Here is a 13,755-nt window from a genome sequence, read left to right as displayed (position 1 = left end):
TTGTGGGGGTGATGGATGTGTCCATTATCTTGACTGAAGTGATGGTCTCACAAGTATGTACATACGTCAAAACTTATCAAACTGTACACATGAAATATGTACAGTTTATTGTATGTCAATTCCACCTCCAAATAGCTGTTTAAAATGGAATGGATATAATATTTATCAAATATGTGTAGAAGTATAACAAATAATGAAACAGAACACTCTCTGTATCCATCACCCAGTTTAAAAAAGTAAATGTAACCATTATTTTTGAAAATTTCTGTGTTCCCTAACCACCCTAAAGCCCCAGCTTTCTTGTTAAGAACACATGCATGTTTGAAACTATTTTCCGAAGACTTTAGGTTCCTAAAAATGAATATTCTGTGGACAATTTTTATGTAAATTAGCTGAATACTGTAGTAGTTGGGCACAATACGAAGTTGAAGCTTGCCCTTTAAAAGATGAGCAGCCAAAAACAGTGACTTAAAAAGAATCCTGTTGTTGAATTATGAACGTCTGAGAGCCTCAGCCCAGAACGTAAAAGGGGGAATTGTTCACTGCAGTCAGGCAGGCATGGCCTTTCACTTCTTTTTTTAAAAAAAAAAAACAGGTCAGGAGTGAGGACGGGGCTGGGAACGGGAACGAAGTAATAAAGAGGCTGGCAGCGGTCTTCTAGTGCGGTGTAGCCACACTCCGCCCATGGATCTTGTTTTCTTGGTAGAGGGCACTGGAAGACCCGTACAGGGCGTCAGCGCACTGTGCATATAAAACTCCAGCAGCAGTCTCCAAACCCAGAGAAGGAGAGGCAGGAATAGATTTGGAATAAGGGGTTGTAGTCAACTTTCCTTCCAAGGAAAAGCTGGGAACCTTCTCATGTTGCTTCATGAAAACTAAGCTATGAATCAGCCTTTGCCAAAGAGCTATTAAATGGGTGAAATGGGCCTCTTGCCCATGATTTGATTCAACTGCCTCTTTCCAGCACAGCCAGTTCTTCTTTTCTCTGGAGCTGATTGGCTCGGGAGTGTGGCCAGAAGCCTACCTCCTGCTATTAAAAGAGTCAGGTCTCTAACTGTTGATCTGTTTTTTTCTCTTCTGAGTGATGGCGCTTCCCATCTTCATCCTCCGGCTGGCCGTCTGCATCCTGGCATTTCCCGTGTACCTGCTGAACTTTCTGGGCGTGTGGAATTGGATATGCAAAATTTGGCTCCCCTACTTCTTGGCGAGGTTCAGTGTGATGTACAATAAAGAGATGGCGAGCCAGAAGCGGGAGCTCTTCAGCAACCTGCAGGAGTTTGTGGGCCCCTCGGGAAAGCTCTCCCTGCTGGAGCTGGGCTGTGGCACGGGGGCCAACTTCAAGTTCTACCCGCCTGGGTGCAGGGTGACCTGTATTGACCCGAACCCCAACTTTGAGAAGTTCTTGATCAAGAGCATTGCCGAGAACCAACACCTGCAGTTCGAGCGCTTTGTGGTGGGTGTCGGGGAGGACATGCACCAGGTGGCCGATGGCTCCATGGATGTGGTGGTCTGCACCCTGGTCCTGTGCTCCGTGGAGAACCAGGTGCGGACCCTCCAGGAAGTGTGCAGAGTGCTGAGGCCGGTGAGTGAGGGGTGTGAGGAGGACTGGATAAGTAGCAACCACTACCACCAAGGGCAGTCCAACTTCAGGTGGATCAAACATTCTAATGTGACTACTAGAGAAGACACGGTTGAACTAAAAATAAAATCTTAGAGTGGGAAAGGGGCTATAAAGGGAAAGATTGATAAATCTGAATACATAAAATTTTAAAACTCCTGCAGAGACTGTAAACAAAGTTAAAGTACAAAAACAAACTTGGAAAAAGTATTTGCCAGGGGTGATAGACAAAGGGTTAACTTCCTTCATATTAAAAGACACTACAGATCAATAAGATTAATGGGATTTTTTAAATCAATGAAGAAACATAAGAGAAAAATAAGCAAAGAGAAGGAACAGAAATACAAATAAAAACAGCCAATTATATGATAAAAATGCTCAACCTTACTCACAATTAAAGAACAAATTAAAGCCAGAGACTATTTTTACCTACTATACTGTCAGAGACTTTTAAGGGGAATATGATGCTGGAGTGGGTTTCAGGGATTGGACACCCCCATATAAATTGGAGGAAGTGCCCTCTTTAGAAGGCAATTTGATAATATCAGAATTTAAAGTGCACATTCTCTTTTATCTAGCAGGAATTTATTTGAGAGCTATACTGCACAAATGTGCAAAAACTCATCCATATGAAGACGTATTCATTATAGTATTTGCCATAGTACAAATTGGAAATAACCCCAACATCCATCAACAGCAGGCTGTTCAAGTAAATTGTCACATAATATAAAGGAATTCTGTGCAGCTGTTAAAAAGAACAAGGAAGAGTTATCTATGTTGATATGAAAAAAATCCCCAAGAGATAATGTCAAATGAGAAAAAGCAATCAAAGCAGAGAATGTTATGTAGAGTATAAGCCCATTTGTGTGAGGGGGAAAAGAATACACCTATATATGTATACACATTGTGGGAATGATAGATAAGAAACTATTAACAGTGGTTACCTCTTGGGAATGGAATTGGACACAGGGGAAGAATTACTTTTTATTTTATACCTTTCTGTATAGTTTGAAATTCTTTGTACCTATATGTAATTTTTACATATTACCTTTACCATTTTTTTAAAAACTCGTTTAAAATAGTTTAATTCTAAATGTTGTTGAACATAAATAAAGTATGGATATCTTAACATTACAATTTACTATTCTAGGAGAAAAGGATGTTCTGTAATCCCCAGTCTTATTTCTAATAGAGGAAGTTCTTCAGGGACAAAAACGACTTGGAGATAGAGTTTTTTTGTTTTATTTTTGTGAGGAGGACTAGCCCTGAGCTAACATCCGATGCCAATGCTCCACTTTCTTCTTGAGGAAGACTGGCCCTGGGCTAACATTCGTGCCCATCTTCCTCTACTTTATATGGGACGCCCCCACAGCATGGCTTGACAAGGGCCACCGCAGTGGAGCGTGCCCACTTCACCACTTGCACCACCGGGCCGGCCCCAGAGATAGAATTTAGAGGCAATAATACAATTCTGTCTTTGGCTCAAGGACAGGCCAACATCAAAGCAGTACATGAAAAAGGTCTGATCCTTATCCCCAAATGCTGGGTTCTTGTATCCTACGACTGGGCACTAATGGGGCACAGTTAGTGGATGTTTTGTCTACAGTGTTACTAATCTCACAACACCCCTGCAAGGCAAGCAATCATCATCTCCACTTTATAGCACTGATAATACTCTTAAGGAGATCATATTCTTGGAAGTCTTCCTTAGCTCCTGCAAAGCACCCGCTCTCTGCTGAATGTAACCACGACTGACAACAGTCCTGTGAAGCAGGTACTGTCTTCATGTTGGGTTGGGGAAACAGACTCAGAGAGGTTATGAAACTTGCTCCAAGTCACACGGCTGGTAGGTCTGACTTTCTTTAATGCAAATATTCTTCTCGCTGCACCACAGTGCTTGTCACTGGGGCTTTTTATCTCTCTGACTTCAACATTTCTACCCCTTTTGCTGGCTGTTCTTCCTCTGCCCATCCCCTAAACATTAGAGCTTCCTTTTTGGCTTTCATTTCACTTATATAGGTCCACTTGGTGAACATAAGTGCCCCCAAAGTTTTCAGTTACCATGCTTACACAGATGGTTTCCATATCAAAATATCTAGCTCAGATCTCTCTCTAACCCCAACCTGCATATCTAGCTGTTTACTCGACAGTCAACCAAATGAGTGACAAACATTTCTAGCTTAACCTCTGTTAACCCAGAGGGTAAAACTGACCTCCCCAGACCTGGGTCTCCTTCCTTCTCTCCTGTCCTACTCTATGGAAATTCTTTTTTTGTTCTTTTCAATCAGGAAATCCCAAGTTTTCCATTCCTGAACACAAGTCTTATACTTACCCACAGAATCTGGGGGAACTCCATCTCTAAACCCCGTGCCTGAGATAGCCAAGACTAGGGTAGCTAGAAGAAGCTAAAAACAGTGGAACAGTCACCATGAGTTTTGCAGGTGATTGTCAGGTTCTTTCCCGCTATTCCCCTAAGAGGTAGACAGGTAGAAAACTTCTCAAAATCTCCTAATACTGTATAGCCTCTACTGTGTCTATACTTGACCTATGTTTATATAGGACTGTCCTGGATGAAAGTAGCAATTGCTAATTCCTACAAGACAGTAATTTAAACATAGTATCCACTGATTGCATAAAATACCTAATGACAAAATATTACCATGAATTCAGTAACACTTTTAGATGATTCAGTATTTTAATTAATCATGTAATTTACAACCTGTGACAATGGTGCAAAAGCAAAAGACATGGTTAGTCTCAGGCAGTGCTTGGTGTGGATTCAGACTCTCCCACAGGTTTGCACAGCAGAGCCTGAGAAGAATTTTCAGATGAACTAAAAGATTTTTTTTAAAAATGAAAGAAGCAAAAAAAAAAAGTAATTAAATGGCAAACAACAAATTGGGGAAAACATTGCTGCTATACATAATCTTATGATACTAAAAGCCCTTACTAGTCAGTAAGAAAAAAGCCAGCTCCCTATTAGAAAACTGATAAAGGACATCGACAGACACATGAGAAAAGAAGAAATCCAAATAACCAACAAGGTTTAGTAAAAGATGTTATCTCTATTAAGAAAAGCAAAGATATGCATATTATTGTAAATGAAATACCATTTTACCCATCAAGTTGACAAAGATACAGGGGGAAAAAGTATTGATGCGAGTTTACCGGAAACGGGCACTCCCATCCATTGCTGGTATGAAGGTAAATTTGCTACAACTTTTCCAAAGGGCCATTTGACAACCTGTACCGACAGCTTCAAAAAGGCACAGACTTTTGACTCAGCAATTCCACTTTTTGGCAAGTTATTTGGAAATAATTAGAGATGGTCACAAAGATTTATGGATAAGGATGTTCACTGTAACTGTGTTTTGAACAGTGAAAAATTGCAAGTAAACTAAATGAGAATGGTTAAATAAGAGCTGGTACCTTCAGTGTGTGAAATATTGTGTAAAGATTTTTAAAATGTTGTAGAATAAGATTCAAATATATAAATAAAATAAAGCATGTTACAAAACAGAATGTATATTGCAATCCTAGTTTTAGGGAAAAAAATACATATTCATATAAAAGTACACACAAAATCTTAACAGCAGTTATCTCAAGGTAATGAAATGGTGGTTGATTGTTTTTCTTCTTAAAATTTTCTGTACTTTCTAAAATCAACATATTGGGGAGGCAGTATTGCCAGCCTCTGGAGCCAAACCACCAAGGTTCTAAACCTGACTCTAACATTTACAAGCTGTGTGACCTTGGACAAGTTCCTCATTGTCTGTCTGACTCAGTTCCCTCATCTATAAAAATAGGAATGATAACACTACTACTTACCAATAAGTTTCTGGTGAGGATGAAGTGAGTTAACGTGTGATAGGCAGTAAGGATAGTGCCTTGCATGCAGTAACTGCTTTAAGTTCTAGCTATTTTTATGTATTACATTTATGATCAGAAAATATAAGTGTTAATTGTTTTAGATTGGCAGGTCTGTATAAAATCTGACAGACGATGAAACCATTGACCAAAATGGTGTCTGAATAAGTTTTAATTTACCTGTGTCTTCTCCTGAAGTTGGCCTCTGGGGCTACTGAAATCTGAAACTTCAATCATCTTATAAATCTATTTCCCCAAAACTAAAATCCTCAAAGGTTTTTCTTTTCCCCTCGCAGGGCGGGGCTTTTTATTTCATGGAGCACGTAGCAGCTGAGCGTTCAACATGGAATTACTTCTGGCAGCAGGTCCTGGATCCTGTCTGGTACCTTCTGTTTGACGGGTGCAACCTCACCAGAGAGAGCTGGAAGGCCCTGGAGACAGCCAGCTTCTCCAAGCTGAAGCTGCAGCGCTTACAGGCGCCGCTGTCCTGGGAGATAGTGCGCCCTCACATCTACGGATATGCTGTGAAATAGCGCACACACAGTAGGGAGCTGAATGGCTCAAATAAATTCAGGCCTCAGTTGTACGCTTAGAATACTAATTGGGAGACGAGAAACTCTCTTTTTAGGTCAAGTTGAATGTCATCCCTAAAAGTTTATGTTATAACCTACTTAGCCGTTTTCTGTTGTGTCCCAGAGAATCAAAAACAAAACAAAAAAAACCCCAGCTTTCGGGGCCGGCCCCATGGCGTAGTGGTTAATTGCGCGAGCTCCACTGCTGGCGGCCCGGGTTCTGATCCTGGGCGCACACCGACGCACCAGTTGTCAGGCCATGCTGTGGCGGCCTCCCATATAAAATGAAGGAAGATTGGCAAAGCTGTTAGCTCAGGACCACTCTTCTTCAGCAAAAACAGGAGGATTGGCATGGGTGTTAGCTCAGGGCTGATCTTCCTCTCACACACACACACGCACACACATAAAAAGAAGCATTGAACTCTCCCTTAAAAGGAAACAGTGGGCTTTCATAATTGATGTCTGCCATTATCCCCAAACCTTAGTGTGTTCAGTAACTTTAAAAGTTTTCCAACTGTCTTATTTATGTTATTTTATTTAACAGATTTTAACTTCACCCCCTCTTTGAGAGCTTGGCGCTAATAAGCAGTTAAATTACTCGAAAGAAGACTTAAAAAAGGGAGAAGTGAAAAAATCTTAATAATTCATAAACTGGATAAAGAAATACTAACTCGTTGAAAATCCACATCTACATAGCACAGATCTTTTGAAAAAGAAATCTGAATCCATCCGTTGTTCTTTGTATCACTGGGCTGGCTTTCAAAATGAACGTACCATGCCGCCACGCCTAGTTCTGCACAGCTTTGTTATGTCTTTTATTCCAGCATTCTTCCAAGGTTTGTTTTCTTGCATTCCAGTCTTCAATCCTTTAGATGAAGACTGTACTTGACGCTTCAGCGTATCCATAAAACTATCTGAGGCAGTTAAGGTTCTTGGGTTCCTTTTCCTTATTATCTAGCATACACTCTGCTGAAGGTAGCAACCTGCAGGCAAAGAAAGGCCCACTGTATTAGGAAAACCTTGTATGATTAGGCAGTTTGTAGGAGCCCCTAAAAACCAGGCAATCTGTGAGCGTGTAAAGAAGTAGACAAGTATGTTTTGGATGATTCTGATCAAACTTCCACTCCTGTCCCAAGATGCCTTCTTTGTTCCTTGCAACCACGGAAACCTCTAAAAATCATGACAAGTGCTTTGCAAACAAGCATTAGGTTGGTCAGTCAGAGGGTTTAAGAATAGAATTTTCGGCAATAGTTTGTGTGTATTTTAATAAATTTAGTATATTTTCTGAGATGATTTTCAAAGAGACTTAAATAACAAATCAATTCATAAATTCACATACATTTTAGGAATGGAAATAAAATAAATGATTTTTCTCTTTGCTGACTTGGTTTCATTTTTCTTAATGTCTCTGGGGGGGCTTTCCTGCATTGTGGAACAATAAGCTATTTGAACACACAGATTTTTTCTTTCTACAGCCAGGTAACGATAAACACAGCTAGATTTTGGAAAAAGCAATTTTCGAAGGGTCAGAATGAGTTTTGAAAAGTTCAAGTCCAAAGATCCCACTTGTGAAATCCATAGAGCAGAAAAAAAGGAAGCTTACTGTTCTAACTCTCTTGAACATGAAAAGTTATTGTTACGGTGAGCTTAGGACACTCATCCAAGGCCTCCTAAGCTATGGAACATGAATCTCCTCCCTCCACAGTCTCCAAAAAGTAGGAACCTCCTTAGTCTGCCCACCTCACTATCGATTAGGTCAGTCTAGCGACTGAGAAATATGAAAAGCCACAGGTCGACATGGTGAAATGTTATCAGCATGTTGGAAGGTAAATAGCACCAAAGTACAAAGTATTTGGCACATTCTTAACTCCCTCTTGTCTAAGTGGTGCTACAAATAGTGTCCTCATTTTCTATAGATAAAACTGAGATGCAGAGAAACAAAAAAATGAAGTTTCTTACACTCCACAAGTCACTGAGCAAGTCCTAGAAGCCAAGTCCCAAAACCACAAAACCTGTTCTGACAATGTCACTGCCGGATTACCCTCTCACTGCTTTGCTGCTCAGGCCTAGCAAACACCCATAAGTGATCATTCCAAGAGCCTGAGGAAGCGACTGCATCCTGTGCAAAATGGAAACAGAAAAAAGACAAAAGATGCCCCATGTCTTTTAGGTCCTGTGTTGGTTAGGATTCCTTTGATTGCAAGTGACAGAACTCCCAACCCAAAGAGGCTTAAGCAGAATAAGGACTTTACTGACTCAAATTAGCGAAAAGCATCAGGGGAGAAGGCCTCAGGCACAGCTTGAGCCCCTGCTCATAATAATAACGTTATCGGGAGCCAGACAGTGTCTAAGGTCACGCCTGCCCTCCTCTCTGCTTGCCCGACCAGGTGGTGAGTCTGTGGAAGCAGGGTCCATCTTCATGCTGCCAGGGCCCAAGGCCAGCTGGAAAGATCAAGTCCACTTGTGCAAAAGCGCCAAAGGTCTGCATTGAGTCCTAATTGGCTCTGACTGACCATACTGGCTCACAAACCCATCCCTGAACCAATCATAATATTTAGTTGGGATGGATTACACTGACTGGCTCAAGTATAAGTCACAGTCTAGGTCCCTGGGGCTGAGAACATCCAGACCACGTGGACTAAGACAAGGAGATTTGTATATTCCTCAAGTGAAAACAGGGCCTGTGTGGGCTCACACTTGCCCAGTAATAACCTAGGTGCCCTATCTCAACCGTGTGTCCTTCGGGCCTCCTCCTGGGCAAGACACCAACCATCTGGTATTGTAACTGTTTCTCTTGAAGAACATGACTTCTGAGGGAACACAGAGCCCCTCCATGGGAGCTCCTGGTCCTTGGAATGCTGGTCATGCAAGGACAGGTCCTCTTGGGGAGCACGCAGCCTTTGTTCCCCTGCCCGTACAAGCAACCCCTGCCCTGTTCACGATAGCAGGTGCAGGTGCACAACCCTGTCCAGCCGGCTGCTCCTGGACATTCCCCGTAAGCAAGACCCAATAAACTTTATGTCTCGTCCATCATCGTTGGGTCTTTTCTTTGGTCTCTCCACAACCTATCTTGCACTGCTCATGCAACCGGGTGTGCGGCCAGAAGCCCGTGACTGGGAAAGCAGGAAGGCACACAACAAATGCCCATTATAAGCACATGGCTGCAGTTGGATCAGACCCTCTGTCTGCTCTCCTGAGGTAGATCACAGAGTACCATGCTTAGAACACTGGCTTTTCAGTGAGATAACTGCATGCAATAAGGAAAATAAAAGACAAAATTATACTGGCTTTGGCATCAAAGGTCAAGCTGACTGTGTCATTGGTTGACTGTGTGACCTGGAGCAAGTCACTTCTCTAGTCTCACTTTCCTCATCTGTTAATGGGGATAAAATCTACCTAAAGGGTTATAATGATGAGTTAATGAAGTGAAGCACTTGGTGCGTAATAAATGTTGAACTTCATTCAACAAACATTTATTGAGTGCCTACTGTGAACTCTGCTCCCAGTGCCTGGCTTAGAGCCCTGAGTAAGCTAGACTGAGTCCTGTCTCATGGAGCATACAATTGTGATAAATGCTATCTATGAGGGAGAGGCGCAGGGTGCCAGGAGAATAGAATCTGATCTATCCAGGGGGAGGAGGATCAGAGGCTTCCTTGAGGAAGTGACATCTGAGCTGAATTCCAGAGGATGAATAAAGAGCATTTCAGCCTAATGGAACAGCATGTGCTACAAATAAAAGGAGGAAACACAGTACATTCAAGGAACTGAAAGAAAGCAGGCAAGCTTGGCACCAGAGCCTGAAAGGCGGATTTGGGGATGCCTACTATTTCCATTATCTTCTTCCTAATTTTGTTAAGACCCTGGGCCCGTGAGCCCAACACTTATTTTAAAGGCTGACAAAAATACCACATTATAATTTCTTATATTTATATTATAAAACATTCTGTTCCTAAGTGTTCTAATAATCTAATTGTTTCTTCTGAATTCTTACGTTTCACACTTGAATAGAAGGTGAGGCATACATTGCATAATAGTTCCTTTTGTATTCTTGACCCTAACATAAGCCTTTCCATTTGTAATTGCTTTGGAAAACACAGAACATAACATAACTGAAATTCAATTCTCGTTTAACTGTTAAGGCAATGGAGCGTGTAATGAATCATGGCAAATTAACATCAACAAAAAAGGAAAACTCTTCAGTAACCGTCACTTTATCTCAATATTTAGAACCAAAAGCATTCAGGCTACATTGAACAATCACCAGAATTCTCTAAATCATGGAACCGTCAGATAATTGGGGGCAGAAGTCATGTTAACTGAGGGCACAGGGACTGAACATAGAGTGGCCAATGTTCCCAATTTCCAGTTCAGATAAGATAACACAGTAATATGCCAATCAAGTAAGGTATTCTTTTGTTTCTAGAGGAAACTACTTGGGAACCTGTAGAGAACTACATGAGCACAAGGAAAATTACCATTCAGAATTTACTGTTCTTAAAAGTAAAAACTCTCACATCCATAGTCTTAACTCAGGCTGCATCCTTCTCAATCTTTAAAGTATTTCTGATACTGACGTCAATCTTCTCCTTGGAATGATCCTTTTATTCATGACTCTAAAAGTTAGTAAGAAAAATGTTCACTCATTACGTGTCTTCTTTATGCCAGGAACTCACTTTTTACACAATTACTTCAGATAATACTCATAACGCCACAAGGCAGGTATAATTATCTGCATCTGACAAATGAGAAAGCAGATCAGTGTATGTTATGTCACTTTACACTTTCCCAAGGCCACACAGTGAGTGGCCACGCTGGTATTCCATGCAGTTTACCTGACTCCAAAGCCCAGGTCTGCCCACAACCCTGCACTGCTGCCTGAGATCTTCTGAATCCAAGTCCCCGGAATTCTGTATCCTCCTTCCTCCACCATTTCACCCTCAGATTCGTTCGGTCTGTGTTCAATCCCCAGTATATTTTTAAAGAAATCTCTCATAAAAAATAACTTGGCAAAGGTCTCATTTTTCACCTAACAGTAAAAAATTCGGCACCTACATGAGATGCACTTGCTTCAGTTGCTGCAAATAACTTCCACACAGAGTGCTGTGGACACAGACGTGATTTCCTAAGTTCCTCTGATCTTGGCTCCCAGGTTCCCTGTCAAGCTAAGCGGGTAGCATTAAGACTGTAAAAGAGGCAGCACTCAGTTCAAATTCCATCTCACCTCTCAGGTTATGGGAACAGATGATTAACTCCGACCCCAGAGGAAGAGTTTCTTCAATTTTATTGTCCACCAAAGCCTAGGAACAAAGAAATCTAAAAACCTTCTTTCTAAAAAAGCAAAGGCTGCAATATTAAAATAAATGTATGTATGTTTATTTATAAATATAAATGATGCCATGTACCAAATTGTTACCACACAAAAAGGGGGATCTCCTACCCAAAGTGCATAAAAAAAGCCAAGTAATTTGAGCACCAGCTTTTGGGAAAAGAAAACAGCTTTATTGCAAGATCAATCTGCAAGTAGAAGGGGGCATGTGCCCTCAGATCTCTCTCCCTGATTCAGGATTTGGGGTGAAATTTAAGAAGTTAGGGAGAACAGGCTGGCACGCAGAAACACTGGCTGGACAGGTTTTGATTGGTGGGCTTTAAGCACTTATGGTAAGGTTCTAAACATTTATGGTAAGGTTTTGGACATTTATGGTAAGGTGGGGAAGGGATATTAACTCTGGATCTACCTGGATGATAGACCCCTCGCTTCTGCTGAGAGTCCAACTTTTAAGTTCCACTCACGTGCCAGTTCTTTGGTTCCATGGGGAGGAGGATCTTTGGTTCTGCTGTCATTTCAGGTCAAGATTTCTTCTTCTGCACATGCTCGGGCTATGTGACTTTGCAAATTTCCTGAAAAACAATTCTTTTTCTTTTTCCTGAGGAAGATTCACCCTGAGCTAACATCTGTGCCAATCTTCCTCTATTTTACATATGGGTCGCCACCACAGCATGGCTGTCTAGTGCTGAAGGTCCACATCTGGGATCTGAACCCGTGAACCTGGGCCACCGAAGCGGAGTGTGCCAAACCTAACCACTAGGCCAAGGGGCTTACCCCTGAAAAACAATTCTTAATCACTCTGTTGACAAGAGATGGGACCTGTTCGAAGTGGCTCTAATGGGCCCACGGTTACAAAACTGCTTGCCAGTACATACAACCCCATTGGCCCCTAAAATTTTAGAAGTGGGAGAAAACTCTAAAGAAAGTGGACACTGTTAATAAATTGTTAACCTGCCAGCCTACATTTTTGCTATTGTGCTTTTATTTTCTTCCCTTCATATTCTGGGTAGCAGCGCTTCTGGGATCCTGAGTAACATTTAATAGAGAAACATTTGCCTTATGCTCACAAAGCACCTACACGACAGGTGTGTCTGAATATGTGAGAATTAGGTAAAAATGGTGCTACCTAGCACCAATTCTTAATTTTCCTGGGGTCATAAGAGACTCCTTGAGAGTCTGATGAAAGCTATAGATCCTCTCTCTGGAAAAATGCTCCTACAAATAAATATACCATTTCTGGAGGAAAACAGACATGCCGAGCACCTGTCTAAGCATGCTGTCATCACCTCCAAAGAGTCACATGTGAAATTTTAAACTCTGAAGTCCCATTCTTGGAACATAGCCTCCTAGCCTTTCATCTCTCGTACTAAACCTGTTCTTCAACTTAGAGACTGCTAATGCTTCTACCTGCCTTAGTCTGTCTCAGGCTACCACCCCACACTGACTCCCCTCTCTGACCAGGCTGGACCTCAGAGTTAGTCAATTCATCATCACTCTCCTATTCACGCCCCCTTTTCCTACTGCCATACAAAGCTGCCAACTTCTGACTGTGAGGTCACCTTTACCCTTAATCTGCCTCTTATTCTGTATTTTTTTTGTCTCACTAAATAGCAAAACCATTTTTGTCACCATCAATCAAGCTGGACACCAGAAAACCATCCTAGCTTTCTCTCTCTCACCTTTCACAACCAGTCAGACACCATCCCTTCCTTTCTCCCTCCATTGCTTCTGCACACACAACTCCTTCCTTGGATTAACTGGCTTCAGCCCGACTCCACCCAATCTGTCCTCTATGCTGCTCCCAGAACCTAAATAAAAAATCACTTCCCGCCCGAAATCTTTTGATGGCTTCCCATAGCTTTCAGATTAAAGTTCTAAATCCTTAGTTTAAAATGCAAGGCCTGGCCGGCCCCATGGCTTAGCGGTTAAGTGTGCACGCTCTGCTACTGGCGGCTCGGGGTTCGGATCCCGGCGCGCACCGATGCACCGCTTGTCCGGCCATGCTGAGGCGGCATCCCACATACAGTAACTAGAAGGATGTGCAACTATGACATACAACTATCTACTGGGGCTTTGGGGAAAAAAAGGAGGAGGATTGGCAATAGATGTTAGCTCAGGGCCGGTCTTCCTCAGCAAAAAGAGGAGGATTAGCATGGATGTTAGCTCAGGGCTGATCTTCCTCACAAAAAATAAAATAAATAAATAAATAAATAAATAAATAAATAGGATGACCTCTTTGAGGACGTGACATTTGAGCAGAGACTTGAAAGAAGTGAGGGAGTGAACCACGCACATGTCTACTGTTGCTGCTGTAACAAATTACCACAAATTTGGTGGCTTAAAATAACACAAATGTATTATCTTACAGTTCT

The 13,755-nt window shown here is 41.8% G+C and overlaps 1 protein-coding gene across 1 annotated transcript; it reads left to right on the top strand.

The window, feature by feature from the left end:
- The first annotated feature begins 1,084 nt into the window (after positions 1-1,084).
- LOC101390233 (thiol S-methyltransferase TMT1A) lies at positions 1,085-6,054 on the top strand. Its single transcript, XM_004429020.3, has 2 exons — positions 1,085-1,582; positions 5,782-6,054. Exons 1-2 carry the CDS (start codon positions 1,085-1,087, stop codon positions 6,016-6,018), a joined length of 735 nt encoding a protein of 244 aa, XP_004429077.1. The 3' UTR covers positions 6,019-6,054.
- The last annotated feature ends 7,701 nt before the right edge of the window (positions 6,055-13,755 follow it).

This window comes from Ceratotherium simum, chromosome 17 (assembly GCF_057802395.1).
Source record: "Ceratotherium simum simum isolate JZ-2026a chromosome 17, ASM5780239v1, whole genome shotgun sequence".
Taxonomy (NCBI): Eukaryota; Metazoa; Chordata; class Mammalia; order Perissodactyla; family Rhinocerotidae; genus Ceratotherium; species Ceratotherium simum.
Note: the sequence above shows the minus strand (reverse complement) of the source record. Positions and strands in the feature narration are given on the sequence as shown.